General features: G+C 32.9%; 1 protein-coding gene across 1 annotated transcript in view; it reads right to left on the bottom strand.

The window, feature by feature from the left end:
• side-IV (sidestep IV) overlaps window positions 1-17,339 on the bottom strand; it is a 620,396-nt gene that overhangs the window by 127,933 nt on the left and 475,124 nt on the right. Inside the window, exon 10 of the mRNA XM_069827023.1 lies at window positions 3,750-4,043. Within this exon, the coding sequence (XP_069683124.1) occupies window positions 3,750-4,043 (294 nt within the window). The remainder of the gene's footprint in view (window positions 1-3,749; window positions 4,044-17,339) is intronic.

Here is a 17,339-nt window from a genome sequence, read left to right as displayed (position 1 = left end):
AATGATAATACAAGAAGATCAAAGGAAAAATGATGGAGAAAAGGGGAATACAACAATAACAGGCGAGTTTCATTTTCATGTGACGGTTAATTCTTAAGTTAAATAGTCTTGTACTTAGCATGAAGAATGATACGGTTCTACGTCACAAATATGAAAATAAATTTGTGAGTGGAATGATAAAAATACAAATAGAGTACAACGACATTTCAATATCAAATCAGAAGCGAAGAGCTTTCTTATATATGAAAGATAATAAGAATGATAATAATATTATTAATAACAATAATAATGAAAAAATAATAGTATCCAGATGTTGAGTATTGATCCTTTCAGATAATGTAATCTTATATAGTGAGCATGATGCTGCATCGAACGTCCACTAAGAACAGGTACTGTATATGGGCAAATAATAATAATAATAATAATAATAATAATAATAATAATAATAATAATAATAATAATATTATCTAGAAGTTGAGTTCTGACTCTTTCAGGTAATGTAGTTTGTACTGAGCATGATCCTGCACCAAATATCCATTTTTGGTATGTTTCACTGTAAATTTATGTCCTTTTACTTATTTATTACTTTAAAAATTTTAACTGAGAAATCTAGAAACACATTGATTACGCTGAATTTCTACCATTAAATTTTTCATTAAAACTTTCCCACCCAAAATGCTACAAAATTCTAAATTCCAATATCAAAAGTGCTTTTATATGGCAAATATATTAACAAGGAATACATTGAAAGATGGAATTTTGAACTACGAACACAGTTTCCAATCAACAGTACATCCATGCTCTTTAGTCTTAGTTGCAACGGTTCTGGCATTTCCACTCAACTGCAAAACAATTGAGAATTTAATAAAATCATGTTCATTGTACTTCCCCGAACTAAGTTAGTTCTCGACGCTAGCTAAATGCGTGGAAATAATTTCGCAATCATGTAGTGTTTCAATCACTCGATGACCGTGTATACACGAATAAAGGATAAACAAAAGCACAAAATACTTGTTACGCGTAATAGTCTCGGGATGAACGTACAAGCTTGTAGTTATTTGACTGCTACATGAAACTCCACTTGTATTTGGAAAATAAACATTTCAATCGACCGCTGTAAGGTTGCAAAGTTTGCTGAACACTTATACAGAATGAGAAGTACAGTATGGTCCTGAAACCACAACACGAGTCGTGAAATATCTCTACATGAAAATAAACAATATCCATTTGTAAGGTGTATGTAAATTGGTATCAAATATTTAGAGGGCATATTTCTAACAACAAAACATTGAAAAACATTCATACAAACATGGTACTGAAAATGCTTAGTTTCAGAGTTGCGGTACTTCAGTGCTAACAACCAAGTTCGTAGTACAGGTGACACTATTACAAAAATTGTTCAAAGTAGCCTCCTTCTATGTCGATGCATCCCCTAACTCTGCGTTCCTTGTTTTGGCGTATTCTATTAAAAACGCTTGGAGTGTTTCCTAATAGTTCAAATTCATTTCGGATACACTTTCTCAGCATGTCACCATTAGGTACGTACAGGAGCTGCATAAACTATGGACTTCAAATGTCCCCAGACATAAAAATCCTTGGAATTAAATCTGGCGATAGAGCAGGCCATTCAGTGGATCCCCCTCGACCAATCCATCTTTTCGGAAAAAGTCGATTGAGATGACGACTAATTCTCAGACTAAAGTGAGCGTCATCATACAGGTGCTAAATTCGGCGGATAAGGTCCAGTACGCCATTCATTAAATTGTGCAATCGTTCCTGGGAAACCTCCTATATCTACCTCCTATCAGATGTAAGAAATACAAATAAGATGAAAATCAAAGTAAAGCAAATCTCTAGGTCTGTTCCAAAGAAAATGTTACAACATAAAACCTATCTGTATTGACTGGTCTTCAGGAGTCACTTTAAGAACGAACTGCTTACTAACTTTGAAACTAAGCCCGCTACAGTGCAGGTGAGATTGACCTTAGGACCTTTTTTGTTTACATAAAATTTAAGACGTCATCTTAATGATTCATAGACACTAATTATTACATTTAAATTTTATTCTGGGCAATACAGGAACAAGTCTTTTTATTGGAATTCCGTATTAGAAAAGAGTCCGAACAATGCTTGTTTTAATTTAACCAATCAGAATGCATGTTTGATTTTTCTTTACCAATATGATTAATCCAGCTGTGATTTATGACGCAAGGATACTCTTGTATAAGGTTTATTTATTTAATTACTATTATTTTGAAGCACACTTAATAGCATTACAAGAGAAGTCAGTTAAATGGACGCCGCGGCTTTGTTGGTCTGTACGTATACTGTACGTGTCTTCCAATTTTAAATAACAGACAAACATAAACCAGGCTCAATTTCACGAATAACGCAAGCGATTTTGTTCCTAAGGTCATTAACTGTTTCCGGCTTGGCATAAACCCGTTATTTAGCATAACCCCATAAGAAGTAATCCAGCGGCGTTAAATTACATGATCTCGAGTGCCAGTTAACATCACCATCACGCGAAATGATGTGTGGTGCCATCTTGCTGAAACGAGACGTTTCTGAGATTCATACCTTCTATTTGAGGCCAAAAACATTCCCTTATCATAGCCCGATATCTTACACACACTGAACACTTCATATAATGCACGGAATGGTTGGCTAAATTATAACCTTTTTAATAATAAATTTTAATGATCTCGACTCATTGGGGAATGGTGTAACGTTCCATGAATATTTGTCAACCAAATCTGTAACTATGGGAAAAAGATGACTGCTATAACTTTATAAACACGGCAGCTGTTATACAGGGTGTTTTTAAATTAGACCAGCAAAATTTGGATCGGATAGATAAACTTCTTTCGAACACTTTTCGTTAAGAAACCCATGGCCTATGACGTTTCGTTTCAGTGCAAGAGGAGTTTTATGCTACCATTCAGTTTGTTTACTCCGTCAGCGCAGTATCATTATTCGACCGCGTTTGTTTATTCCCTGAGCTCGGTATCATGCATTAATGCAATTAGATTACTACCTGTGGTTTATGACACTCCTGTTGACTATGAAGGAGATCTTGCAACACGCATTGTATGGACAGTTGCTGAAATAAGGGAAATACCTGGCGTCTTTGAAAGGATACGACAAAGTATGGCACATCGATGCAATGATTGTCTGAAAGTCATTGGACGTGTGTTCCAGCACTTGTTATAGTGATGGAACAATAAAGCAACATTGAAGTGAATATTCCTTTACATTCACTTTGTTTTGTTTACGTTTTTTCTGTATGTTTGGGTCAATAAATTGTGCCTGTAACATTAATGATTTGTTTATTCACTTTTCACGTAACTAATTAGTACTTCAATCCCTTCCTGTACGATCGAACCTTGTAATTACATAAACCCTTCTCGCTCTGAAAGGAAGTGTCGCAGTCCATGAGTTTCTGAACAAAAATTGTTTGAAAAAAGGTTTTCTATCCGAGCCCAAAGTTTGTCGGTCTAATTTAGAAACATCCTATATATTAAAAGTAGGAGACACTTATTGTAACACTCTATTTATTTTATACGATTCATAGTATTAAAGAAACAGTAATTTTGCTGTCATAGTTACCGGTAAATTTCAGGAATCAGTCACATAAAGCGAAAGTATTTTTGCACAAGAAATTTATGTAGTAAGACAATGCAAATACCCTAAGAGTGAAGTGCGGTGACAGGGAAGGTCAAGGTGAGTTCTGAAGCCTTGCAAGTTACCTGCAGCCACTACCTGAAAGATGCACGGCGCCCGTTGGTGGCCGACCGCGTTGGAGCCCCAACAGGCGAGGGTGCCGTAGTCCATGTCGGAGACTGGGGTGTAGTTGAGGCGAGACACAGAACCCACGCTCGTGAAGCGAGACGGAGGCACCTCTGCCAGATCGCCCGAGTTATTGAACGTCCAGTGGAACGTCACGAGGGGTGGGTTCGCGTCCACCTCACACCTCAGCGCTACCGTCTCGTGTTTCAGGGCGCCCAGCAATTCCTCGCGGTCATCTTTACAAGTTGGCACAACTGAAACAAAATTTCACAATTAGTCACAATAATACAAACCACACAACTACTCATTACATCAAATGTGCCTTTTTAGATGATTATTTATTTATTTATTTATTTATTTATCTATTTATTTGTTTATTTATTTATTTATTTAACCTGGTACAGATAAGATCATCAGGCCTTCTCTTCCCCTCTACCAGGAGATTACAACTACAATATTAAGAATACAATTACAATTTTAATTACAATTAATATTAAATTTACAAAAGCAATAAAAATAAAAGTACTGAAAGATTAATTGATTAATAAAAACTAGACAGTTTATTGTAAAAGTTAAGAAGAAAGACAATTTTTATTAATTAAGTAAAAAAACCTACTCTACGCAGTAAGAAAATTTAATTTGATTTAATTAATTAATTAATTAATTTATTTATTTATTTAATACTTTACACTTGAGCTACATTAGGCATTGCAGCCCGAAAGAGCAGAAGCTCGTGCTCGGGCGCAGTTCAGATCAGTTATACAAAATATATCACAAAATTAAGAGAGTTCATTGAGCACAATAACATTAATAAATGGTAAAATACATACAGCATGTAATAATAGGTTCTATATACAAATAGAAAATACAAAAGTACATAAATATTACAAGTATCAATTTTTAACTCACTTAGCTTAAACAATTAAATAATTAATCTGATTTGTTTCTTAAATCTATGTGTGATAAGTGTACTTAGCTCAGGGTAAGCTCTAATTAATGCATTATATATTTTGGGTCCAAAATTTCTGCTCTGTTTAATGAGTTTGTTTTTGAACGCTGCTTAATTCCGACAGTTTCTGATGTCATTGGGTAAGGTATTCCACAAGCGCGAGAACGAGATTGTGTATGATGATGAATACGGTGATATCTTATGTGTCAGTATGGATAGTATGCGGCTCTTTTGCGTGCATGTGAAGAGATTACGATATGATGACAGGTAACTGAAACGGGAGGTAAGGTAGGTAAGTGTAGAGGTGTGAAGGACTTGTAAAAGTAGAACAAGGGAATTATATGAAAAATGTGATTCTGAAAACATTTTCTCTTAGAAGAAATGTTTTTTGTTATTAATTCGTATTAAACTTATTTTAGTGATTGATTAATGTATTTATTTTACTTAATTTATAGTTTAACAATATTTACGGCTGGGAGAAATATCAGTCATAATAAAATAGGAATTAAATATGACATGAAAATCAACAAAGAAAAAACTAAAATTATGGCCTTCTGCGGAAAATACCCTGTGCCTAGCAAAATATGTTTAGATTCAAAAATATTAGAAAAGATAAATTATTTTACATATCTCGGATACACATGATCTTTTTTCGATGAAATAGACATTTCACAGAAAATTTCTAAATACACCAAAACAATGGGAATAATTAACACCATTATGAAACCTTCCCTAGTACAAAGGCATACTCGAATTCGCCTCTACAAGACCTTGGCGAGATCTGTACTTTGTTACGGCAGTGAGGCATGGACATTGAGGAAGAAAGACGAAAGCAGAATAACGGCTAATGAAATGAAATTTATTAGATATACAGCGGGATATACGAAATGGGATCACAAACGCAATGAAGATGTAATGGAAGAATTACAACTAGAACCTGTAATTAATAACGTAAAACATTATCAGAACAACTGGATAAATCATCTGCATCGCATGCATAGAGATAGAATCCCAAAAGTTATGCTCCACTATCGTCCAAACGGGAAGAGATCGCTCGGTCGTCCAAAGAAGCGCTGGATTGAAAATTCAACTGTGAGATCGTAACAGGCCATTTGGCCTAATACTTGGAGGGAAGAAGAAGAAGAAGAAGAAGAAGAATAAGAAGAAGACAAAATAAACCGGAAGTATATAAACAATGAGCAGTCACTGAAATATAGGACCGACAATACCCTAATAATTTAAAATTGAAAAGTAAGACAATGAAACTCTGCAACTACCTTATATTCCAATATTTTGTAATACATCATAATACAGAGTATTAGTAGTATGAAAAACGATCGAAAAATTAAAATTGTTACTTCCAAAACGGCGCAGAATCAAATTTGTATTTACTACATTTGAAAGTGTAACAGGAGTGTAAAATCAGTTTTGTGGTGTGTATGATATTCCGAGAAACTTAAATTAGAGTCAGTAACTCCGTGGTATCCTCCCAGGCTTGAGTCTGAAACAAAAGCCGCTGGAAGTGATATTACGAGAAGCAGCTTCAACGAAACCCTGAAGCGTTTCTAAGCCTAATACAACTCTTGTTACTAAGTGAGCGATTGTTATAGTGGACCACAAGAGCTCTAAATTCACCCGATCTGACTACAACAGATTTTCGTCCTCAGACAGGAACGAGTACGAAGTGGTTATGAAAATTATTCGAAGTGATTTCCAGATAGCTTCAAAACGTTCCAAGTGGTTCTCCGTGACTTTCAGGCATTATGTTGGAGTAGTTCCCACAATCCGGAAAGGAACCACTAGTAAAATTATCCTTTCTAGTTGGCAAGACTTAGTACCAGATAATTTATGTGGGTATGATTAAAGAAACTTATATTGCAATTCTTTTATTTCTGTTTTAATTTTGAGATGGCAACATAAACGTCAAAATTAAAATTGTGCATATAATCAGGCTCACTTTTCAAGAGGCACCTTGCAATTCTACTTATAATTCGAGTCTTTTGATGCCTTGAGCTGTAAAAATGTCGCTGTTCGCTTTATTCAACTCTTGTCTCATGAATTTTGGGGGTTGCTCATACAAAGTCTTTTTTTCGGCTTTCTCTTTGAGGACTTTGAAGATTGTAAGATGATTTAATAAGTAAGGGCATATCTTGTTTCACAGTTATGATCAAAGCTTCTTCGAATTGTATTATGTAAGAAATTTTATTTTAGAAAATAACTTGTCTTACACATCCGAAGTTCCATATTATTAAAATGCATCTTTAAAAACAATACCTAAAACCATCGACTTACGAAAGTTCCTTGCTCTTTTCACTATAAATCACCTCAAATTCCTTGCTACTAAATATTTAAAACATCAACACACCATAATAAAATAGAGGGAAACTTTCGAAGTGAATGATAATACAGTACAGATATATCATGCTTCGTTTTAGCTCACTGATTCATAAAAATTGCAATTATTTATTCATTCATTCATTCATTCATTCATTCATTCATTCATTCATTCATTCATTCATTCATTCATTCATTCATTCATTCATTCATTCACTTACTGACTGACTGATTTATTTATTTATTTAAACTAGCTAGCTATTTCACACCAATAAATAACACACTAGAGCAAAAATCGAAGAAAAAAAGAGAGAGAAAATGAGAAAAAATTATGATTGTATTTGGCTTAGTGTGGAGGCTAATTTACTTACAATTTTCACAGTAATAGGTATAAATAATTTTGTGCGAGATCGTGCGTATTTGCTTGTTTTCCGCACAGAACCAATACGCGGTAAGTGTGAAATACCACATTCAGTATTCCCAACGTAACACACATAACAATTTCCCTCTTCTTACCGCTTAAGCGCGACATTCATTTTACTGCTTTAGGCTTTTAACATATTATTTTTAGAGACGTTTAACATAGTAATAATTATAAATTGGAAACTTACCACTGCAATTTCACCTAAATTGCAATGTTAATTATTGTTTTTAACTATTTGCAAAAATTAAGTACAGTTTATTACTCCACGAAAATTATTCCATTCCTGATACAAGTAACATTAAGGAAGCCGTGAAAAAATCAACAAGATTCCAGATGCGGATGTTATTACTGTAATATGTTATATAAATAATATTGTTAAAATATTAAAATTAAAAATAAATCATTACATAACCTTACCGTTTGTTTTAAGTTCGCATTTATAGACTCGGGGAAAAAATACAGACGTATATCATGGTCTGCTGGAGTATAGTAAACACAGAAAACATTTTATAACAACAATGTTTAAGGAAGATATTTTGGTTTTCCGAAGTTGCCGTCATTAAAAAGAAACCAAGATGGAGATTTCATTGCAACTAATTAGAAATTCGTCTTTCAGGTATGTAATAAACGATCTTCGCAACAAAATAATGTACGATACATGAGCGGTATGTTTGTTTTCATGTTCTCGGAAATTAAAGTAGCTCAACTACGTTTCGCTTTTTCAATCTTTTCCTCGAACATGAAAACGTCAACATACCGCTCTTGTAACGTATATTACTATTTCATATAATAGTGCATTTATCAGAAACGTAAGTCAGCAAGTGAATTTGTCTCTTCAGCAGACTGGATGACTTAAGCTTCCCAACTGAATAATAACATGCATTTCCTATATTTATTCTGTGTTTAATTTCCTATCGAGTAAAAGGTAAAGGTATTCCCGTAACATGCCATGAAGGCACTTTGGGGGCATGGAGGTAGAGCCCCATGCTTTCCATGACCTCGGCACTAGAATGAGGTGGTGTCGACTATCATTTATATTCGTTACTGTTGATCTAAGATATTTGAATTTTTCCACCTCTTCAAAGGATAAATTTCCATCTTCTTTATTTTAATTTCGTACAATATTCTGGTCACGAGACATAATCATATACTTTGTCATTTCGGGATTTACTTCCAAACCTATCTCTTTACTTGCTTCAAGTAAAATTCCAGTGTTGTCCCAAATTGTTTGTGAATTCTTTCCTAACATATTCACGCTGGAATATTTTAGCGGATTTTTAATATGAATTTAGCAACGTTCTCATTCGCTGATGATCATATTTTATGGCTGCATCGAAAGACACCACTTTCAGATAATATTAGCTACTAGCCAAAGAATTCAGTCAAAACCAAATGCGATGCTTCAACCCAGTTTGGAAGAGCTATGGCAACCCTCTCATTAACACATGACTCAAGAATCTGAACCTCTCTCCCTTAGATTTGTAGCTACTTATACAATAATCGATGATACAAGCAGAAGAGATATTGGAACAAAATTGCAGGTAATCAGTCTAAATTTCGTTATTTATTGCATCGATAAAAAAAACTAATCGAAAAACACGTACTGAGAATAGAAGCAATGAGATTAGCATACAAATTGCTACATTTCAGATCAATTACGAACGAAATAATTATTCGACGACGAAAAAAAGTGGCGACGAGAAACACTACTACCAACATTTTAAAACTCTGTTTACCTTCATCAAACTGTATATGAAAAGCCAATTAAATGAGATATTCACGAGTATAATTTAAATACGAGTAATAAAAAGTGGTGAATTTCTGATACATTTATACTGTTGAAATATTGTTAGTACAAAGATAAATATTGTAACTATGATTTGGTAATTTAACGGTGTTCAATTTACTGTGGGACTTAACAAGAGTGCAATTTTAATTTTGAATTTTCACGGTGTTCAGTATTATATTATATTTCAAAGTACCGATATTAAATTATAATTTGAAACTTTCATGGCGTACAACAATATGGTTTAGAATTTTTAGATGTTTGACTATAATTCTAGACATTAATAGTGTTCAAATTGGTGTTGCGTTTTCACGTTGTTCAGCATTATGTTATATTTCTACGTACTGACATTAAATTATAATTAGAAAGTATCATGGCGTACAACAATTTTAAGTATAAGGAGTCAGCTACACAAAGATAAATATTGTAACTGTAATTTGGTAATTTAACGGTGTTCAATTTACTGTGGGACTTACAAGAGTTCAATTTTAATTTTGAGTCTCCACTGTGTTCAGTATTATATTATATTTCAAAGTACCGATATTAAATTGTAATTAGAAATTTTCATGGCGTACAACAATATGGTTTAGAATTTTTAGATGTTTGACTATAATCCTAGGCATTAATAGTGTTCAAATTGGTGTTGCGTTTTCACGTTGTTCAGCATTATGTTATATTTCTAAGTACTGACATTAAATTATAAATAGAAAGTATCATGGCGTACAACAATTTTAAGTATAAGGGGTCAGCTACACAAAGATAAATATTGTAACTGTAATTTGGTAATTTAACGGTGTTCAATTTACTGTGGGACTTACAAGAGTTCAATTTTAATTTTGAGTCTCCACTGTGTTCAGTATTATATTATATTTCAAAGTACCGATATTAAATTGTAATTAGAAACTTTCATGGCGTACAACAATATGGTTTAGAATTTTTAGATGTTTGACTATAATCCTAGACATTAATAGTCTTCAAATTGGTGTTGCGTTTTCACGTTGTTCAGCATTATGTTATATTTCTAAGTACTGACATTAAATTATAAATAGAAAGTATCATGGCGTACAACAATTTTAAGTATAAGGGGTCAGCTACACAAAGATAAATATTGTAACTGTAATTTGGTAATTTAACGGTGTTCAATTTACTGTGGGACTTACAAGAGTTCAATTTTAATTTTGAGTCTCCACTGTGTTCAGTATTATATTAGATTTCAAAGTACCGATATTAAATTGTAATTAGAAACTTTCATGGCGTACAACAATATGGTTTAGAATTTTTAGATGTTTGACTATAATCCTAGACATTAATAGTGTTCAAATTGGTGTTGCGTTTTCACGTTGTTCAGCATTGTTATATTTCTAATTACTGACATTAAATTATAATTAGAAACTATCATGGCGTACAACAATTTTTAAGTATAAGGGGTCAGCTATACAAAGATAAATATTGTAACTATAATTTGGCACTTTCACGGTGTTCAATTTAGTGTGGGACTTAACAAGAATGCAATTTTAATTTTGCGTTTTCACGGTGTTCAGCATTATGTTTCAAAGTACCGATATTAAATTATAATTAGAAACTATCACGGCGTACAACAATATAGTTTAGAATTTTTAGATGTTTGACTATAATTCTAGACATTAATAGTGTTCAAATTGGTGTTGCGTTTTCACGTTGTTCAGCATTGTTATATTTCTAAGTACTGACATTAAATTATAATTAGAAACTATCATGGCGTACAACAATTTTTATGTATAAGGGGTCAGTTACACAAAGATAAATATTGTAACTATAATTTGGTACTTTAACGGTGTTCAATTTCGTGTGGGACTTAACAAGAATGCAATTTTAATTTTGAGTTTTCACGGTGTACAACAATATGGTTTAGGATTTTTAGATGTTTGACTATAATTCTAGATATTAATAGTGTTCAAATTGGTGTTGCGTTTTCACGTTGTTCAGCATTATGTTATATTTCTAAGTACTGACATTAAATTATAATTAGAAAGTATCATGGCGTACAACAATTTTAAGTATAAGGGGTCAGCTACACAAAGATAAATATTGTAACTATAATTTGGTAATTTAACGGTGTTCAATTTACTGTGGGACTTAGAAAATGATTTACAGAAGGCCACATTTCAACTAAGTAATATTCTTAAAAATTATAATCTTAATATATCTACAAAGAAAACTAAAGTTTTAGCTTTTAAAGGACCAGATACCTTACGAGCAAAAATTATTTTGGATGGGAAACCTATTGAGCAAGTAAATAATTTTAACTATCTAGGCTGTAATATCTCCTATTTTAAGAAGGAAGATCTTTTTAATAAACTTAGTAAATTTAATTTTATATGTGGCACAATAAAGAGATCCCTGAAATACACTAGAAGAGAAACCAAACTAAAATTCTATAAGGTTATGGCTGTGCCTATATTGCTGTATGGTAGTGAATTTTGGACTTTAACCAAGAAAGAAGAAAAAACTATAGAAGCAGCTGAAATGAAGTTTTTACGTAGTGTAGCTGGTTGCACACTTTTGGATAAAAGGAAAAGTGAAGATATCAGGAATGAATTAAATATTTTTAAACTGATGGATAAAATAGAGCAATATAGGAACAATTGGAAGGAGCATGTTCAGAGTATGAAACCAGGCCGAATACCAAAAATCATTTTAGATTATAATCCAGAGGGTAGAAGAAGTGTTGGTAGGCCAAAGAAGAGATGGATACAACTTTTTAATTGAAATCTATGAGACCGGAACGAGCCTAAATGGCTTAAGCCGTGAAATGTTGATGATGAATGTTGATGACTTACAAGAGTTCAATTTTAATTTTGAGTCCCCACTGTGTTCAGCATTATGTTATATTTCAAAGTACCGATATTAAATTATAATTAGAAACTTTCATGGCGTACAACAATATGGTTTAGGATTTTTAGATGTTTGACTATAATTCTAGACATTAATAGTGTTCAAATTGTGTTGGAGTCTTAAGTATAAGAGTCACAAACACCTTCGGAAGCCGAAAAAATGTATTTCTTTAACCCTTTCTGATCTGAATTTTTTTCATAGAGACACCATTTAAAAACAAAAAAAATACAAAGAAATCCCCTTCCTAACAACAGCTGGCCAAGGAACTGACGGGTACTGCACTCTATCGGCAAAGAACGAAACTACTTCTGAGGATACCAAATGAAATTATCAGACAAATCATATGAGTCAGAAAGTTCAGAAATATTACTGATTCTAAATGGACTCATTCAAAGGGTTAATGATTAGCCCTCAGTACGGTGAAAATAACGTTTAAATATTTATAATACTTTTCGAGTTATGACCTGAAACTTGAGCGTGTGTCAATCGACTTGTTCATTTAAATATGGACAAGAGTTCTCATATTCAGCTAGCTTGTCGCTCATTTACTGTAACTGACATTTTCGAAACCCATTTTCCTCTTAACTTTTAAATTTTTAATTGATGAATTCATGAAACTTCGCATGCAAGTGTATTTCATACTGGAGAACAAACCCTGTCCTTAAAATTGTTATATCATTTCAAATTTTATTTTCCTCAACAATTCTTTGTGTAAAAATAATTACATTTTATTCATAGCGAAAATTAACAAATTATAGCAGATTTTGTTCAAAGTATGATCCTCCTGATTCGATACAGACTCTGCACCTCATAATCGTTAACTGCCTGACCATTGCAAACACAAATTGTCTACTAGGAATAGCTCTTAATTTATGGGCTGCAGCAACGACCCGTATAACTGGAGTAATATAAAATTTGGTTTTCATTCACCTCACACAAAAAGTACAACGGGCTTAGATCAGGTGACCTAGCAGGCCAAGATACTGAACCACCACGCCCAATCCATTTACCACGAAAAACATTGTCAAGGTATTTCTAGTAATTGAACTGTTTGGATAGGTGACATGTAAACAGAGTTCCCTACGTTGTGGACTGAATTGAAGTACAGTGTAAGAGCGTACGTCCTACAGAAAATAATTTGTATCGAATTCTAGACTGAACAATTTCGTGCCCTACTGTTAAAAAACAAAAGGGTTCCCGGCAAGAGGTTTATTACATCAAAATACTTCAAGTGATGTCTTATTTGTCAATACGATTTGTCGGTTGAATTTATTTATTCCTAATTATTAATACAGAATAAAGAATATAGAACAGACTACAGAATATAATTTATAACAATAGAAATAGAATAAAATACATAAATATAAAAAAGAGGATAAAATGATATTAATAAATTTTAGGACCGAATGAGCAGCGCTCGTGTTCGGTTCAAGTTCAGATATATTATTAATATAAGAGGAATATATAAATAAAATAGAATATGAACTAAAAGTAAAATTACAGCTACAATGAAATTACATAATATAATATTAACATAAAGAAGAATAATATCGTACGTGAATCAAGTATAACAATTTATGAAAAATATATATTCCGAAATTACAGAACACAAATATAGGCTAATACAGGCTCATTAATTCATATACATAGACTATAAATTTATTTAATCAAATTGAAGACATTGACACGTTTTTAATTTTCTTATTATATTTTAGTGGGTTATATTTCAGAAGTTCTGGGTGCAATTTAGCTAGAGAATTATACACCCGAGAGCTAAAATTAATGTTATGCTTTAGACCAGCAGATGTGAAACATTTAGGTTCTACTAATGCTGAACTATTATTTCGTCTTGTGTCATGATTGTGTGTCTGTAATATAAACTTATTACGATTTTCATGATAAAATTTTAACACAGTATGTGTATAAATTTCTTCAGTATGAAATCCATTAAATTCGGAATAAATTAATTTAGTGCAATAACCAAAACGTGTCTTAAACAAATTTTAAGTATTCGTTTTTGTATTAATTTTAACGGACTCAGAATAATTTTTGTGCGAGATCGTGCGTATTTGCTTGGTTTCCGCACAAAACCAATCCGCGGAAAGTCTAAATTTCCACATTCAGTATTCCCAACCTAACACACATAACAATTTCCCTCTTCTTACCGCTTAAGTGACATATTGATTTTACTGCTTTAGGCTTTTAACATATTATTTTTAGAGACGTTCAATATAGTAATAATTATAAATTGGAAACTTATCACTGCAATTTTACCTAAATTGCACTGTTAATTATTGTTTTTAATATTTAAAAAAAAATTAAGTAAACTCTACAACTCCACTAAAGTTACTGCATTCGTGATGGAAGTAACATTAATGAAGCCGTGAAAAAATCAACACGATTCCAGACTCATCATAGACTGGGGGAAAAAACAGACATATATCACGGGCTGCTGGAGTATAGTAAACACAGAAAACATTTTAAAGCAACAATGTTGAAGATAGATATATTTGTTTTGCAAATTTGCCGTCATTGAACAGAAACCAAGATGGAGATTTCATTGCAACTAATTAGAAATTCCTCTTTCAGGTATGTAATAAACGCTCTTCGCACAGTATAATGTACGATACACGAGCGGTATGTTTTCTTTCAATTCTCGGAAATTAAAAAAGCTGTACTACGTTTCGCTTTTTCAAACCTTTCCTCGAACATGAAAACTTCAACATACCGCTCTTGTAACGCATATTACTATTGTATTTCCATCCGCAAACAATAATGACATATTGAATAATATACTCAAGAAGGCCGAATAAACATTTCGTATAACTCTAATGGGTACGTAGCATGGAAGATTAACGAATTTATAAATTGTATTTAGATTCAACATGTAGAAATACTTCCTTACCATCCATTGTACTCTACAACCATTTATACGGACATTGGTGTGACTGCTTCCTGTATTACTCCCCAAATCAATATAAAATATTAATATTAAACAGAGAGGTTATAGTAATATCAATTAAAACTTATCCAACGAATAGCTGAGTATGAGATTTTAGATAATTGTTTTGTGAGGATATTATTTAAGAATTAATTATTATTTTATGGTAGATGTTGTCCTAAGCAGCAACATGGAATCCTCTATCATCCAGCTTGATATAGGCCTATATACTTTTTTTTTCTGATTTTAGTTCCCAACTTTGAATAGAATATCCAAGAGCGAGGTGATATATAACACTGTGTATTGTTTGTTGTGGCACATTTGATATGTTTTCATTCTAGTTTTGTTTTCATTTTCATCAGTGTTTTATGAACTTTGAATATAGCTGTTCAATATAAACTAGCAAATATCAATTCCGTGGAGGGAAAAGGAAAGACAATGAATATATTCGGCTCTGGGAAATCATCGATATAATTGCCAATGAGTTGGAAATGAGAAAGAATATTGTCATTGTCTAGTTTTGTTGTACTACTCATTTGTGTTCCCAATTGTTAAGAAAAATCGAGAAAGCACACAATAGGTAAAATTAATGTTTGTTGTGGTCGTCGACATAGCTCAAACGATAGCGAGTTGAAGGCTGGGGCGTGAGTTCAATTCTCATTAGGACGAATGATTTGATTACGGACGTTTTCCCAACTGTTATCCGAATGATTTCAAGGAAAAGTTGTTCCGGAGCCGGGTATCGATCCCGGGACCCTTCGCTTAGCGCGCGAACGCTGTACAGACTCAGCTACCCCAGGAACTATACACGACACCGTCACAATTTTTCCTCTTATATCCACACAACTCAAATGAGCTGACAAGACGTCAGAACTCAATTATGAGTGCACACAATACTGTGTGACTTAATTTTTTTCTGGGGTAGCTCAGCCGGTAGAGCGTTCGCGCGCTAAGCGAAGGGTCCCGGAATCGATACCCGGCTCCGGAACAACTTTTCCTTGAAATTATTCAAACCTGCTTTACAGGGAGCTACTACCTGAAAGCCAGATTTCTGTTATGCAAATGTTAGGTAATCCTACGGTGATTCCTGGGATATCATCAATTCCGATGACAAGTATAATAAAGTGTCAGTTTAAGCTGCTTCGGAAGAGGGAAAATAACATTTATTACTCTTCTGTTACAAAAAGAAACAAATTCTAGTTACGATTTCACTAAACACTGCTTCTCATAATAGAGTGCAACAGAAGCTTTCTTCGAAATATTTATTTATTTATTTATTTATTTATTTATTTATTTATTTATTTATTTATTTATTTATTTATTTATTTATTTATTTATTTATTTTGGTGCAGTTAAGGCCATCAGGCCTTCTCTTCCACAACACCAGGAATACAAATACAATAACAGAAATAAACAGAAAAAAACACTATATACAAAGTAAAGCTACACGAGAAATAAAGAGACAGAGAAAAAAACACTATAAACAAAGCAAAGCCACACAAAAATATACACAGGTTGCAGTCACACAAACTTTAAATAAGTGATTAAGTATCATAATTAATTGCATCCTAACTAATTAACTAACATAAACAAGAAACTTGACATTTTAATCTAGATTAAAAAAGAAAAAGAAAAAAAATACAAATCAATACTTCTAACAATACCTAAAACACATTAACTAAGAAAAAATTTGCCTAATTAATTTTGAATTGTGATAAAGTCCGGCAGTCCCTGACGTCATTGGGCAACGAATTCCAGATGCGGGGTATTTCTACATTTTAGGAAGATGAGTATTAAGACGTTCTATGATGAGGGATAGAAATAAGTGCTTGATGTCGGTTTCGAAGAGTTGTAAGAAATTGAAAGCACGATAACAGATAATTCGGAGTAGAAGTATGCATGATTCTAAAGAGAAGAGACAGTGAATGTATTGTTCTTCGTTCCTTCAGACGCACCCATGGAAGTAACTGGAGGGAAGGTGTTATACATATAGTCAAATTTACGAGTATTGCAGATGAATCGTATGCACACATTATGAACACGTTTTAGTCTCTCAGATAAGAGTGAACTTACATTAGATAGCAAGGAATCGCAATAATCAAAATGGGGCATTACAAGTATCTGAATAAGATTCTGTTTTAGACTAACAAGTAAACCTTCAGGTGGGGTAAGAAAACAAAGACTTACCTTTATTACCATTCGATTAAGCATTAAAAGCAATACAAAATACGTAAATTTTACA

Source organism: Periplaneta americana, chromosome 5, assembly GCF_040183065.1.
Source record: "Periplaneta americana isolate PAMFEO1 chromosome 5, P.americana_PAMFEO1_priV1, whole genome shotgun sequence".
In the NCBI taxonomy this organism is placed as follows: Eukaryota; Metazoa; Arthropoda; class Insecta; order Blattodea; family Blattidae; genus Periplaneta; species Periplaneta americana.
This window is presented reverse-complemented; position numbering and strand designations above follow the sequence as displayed.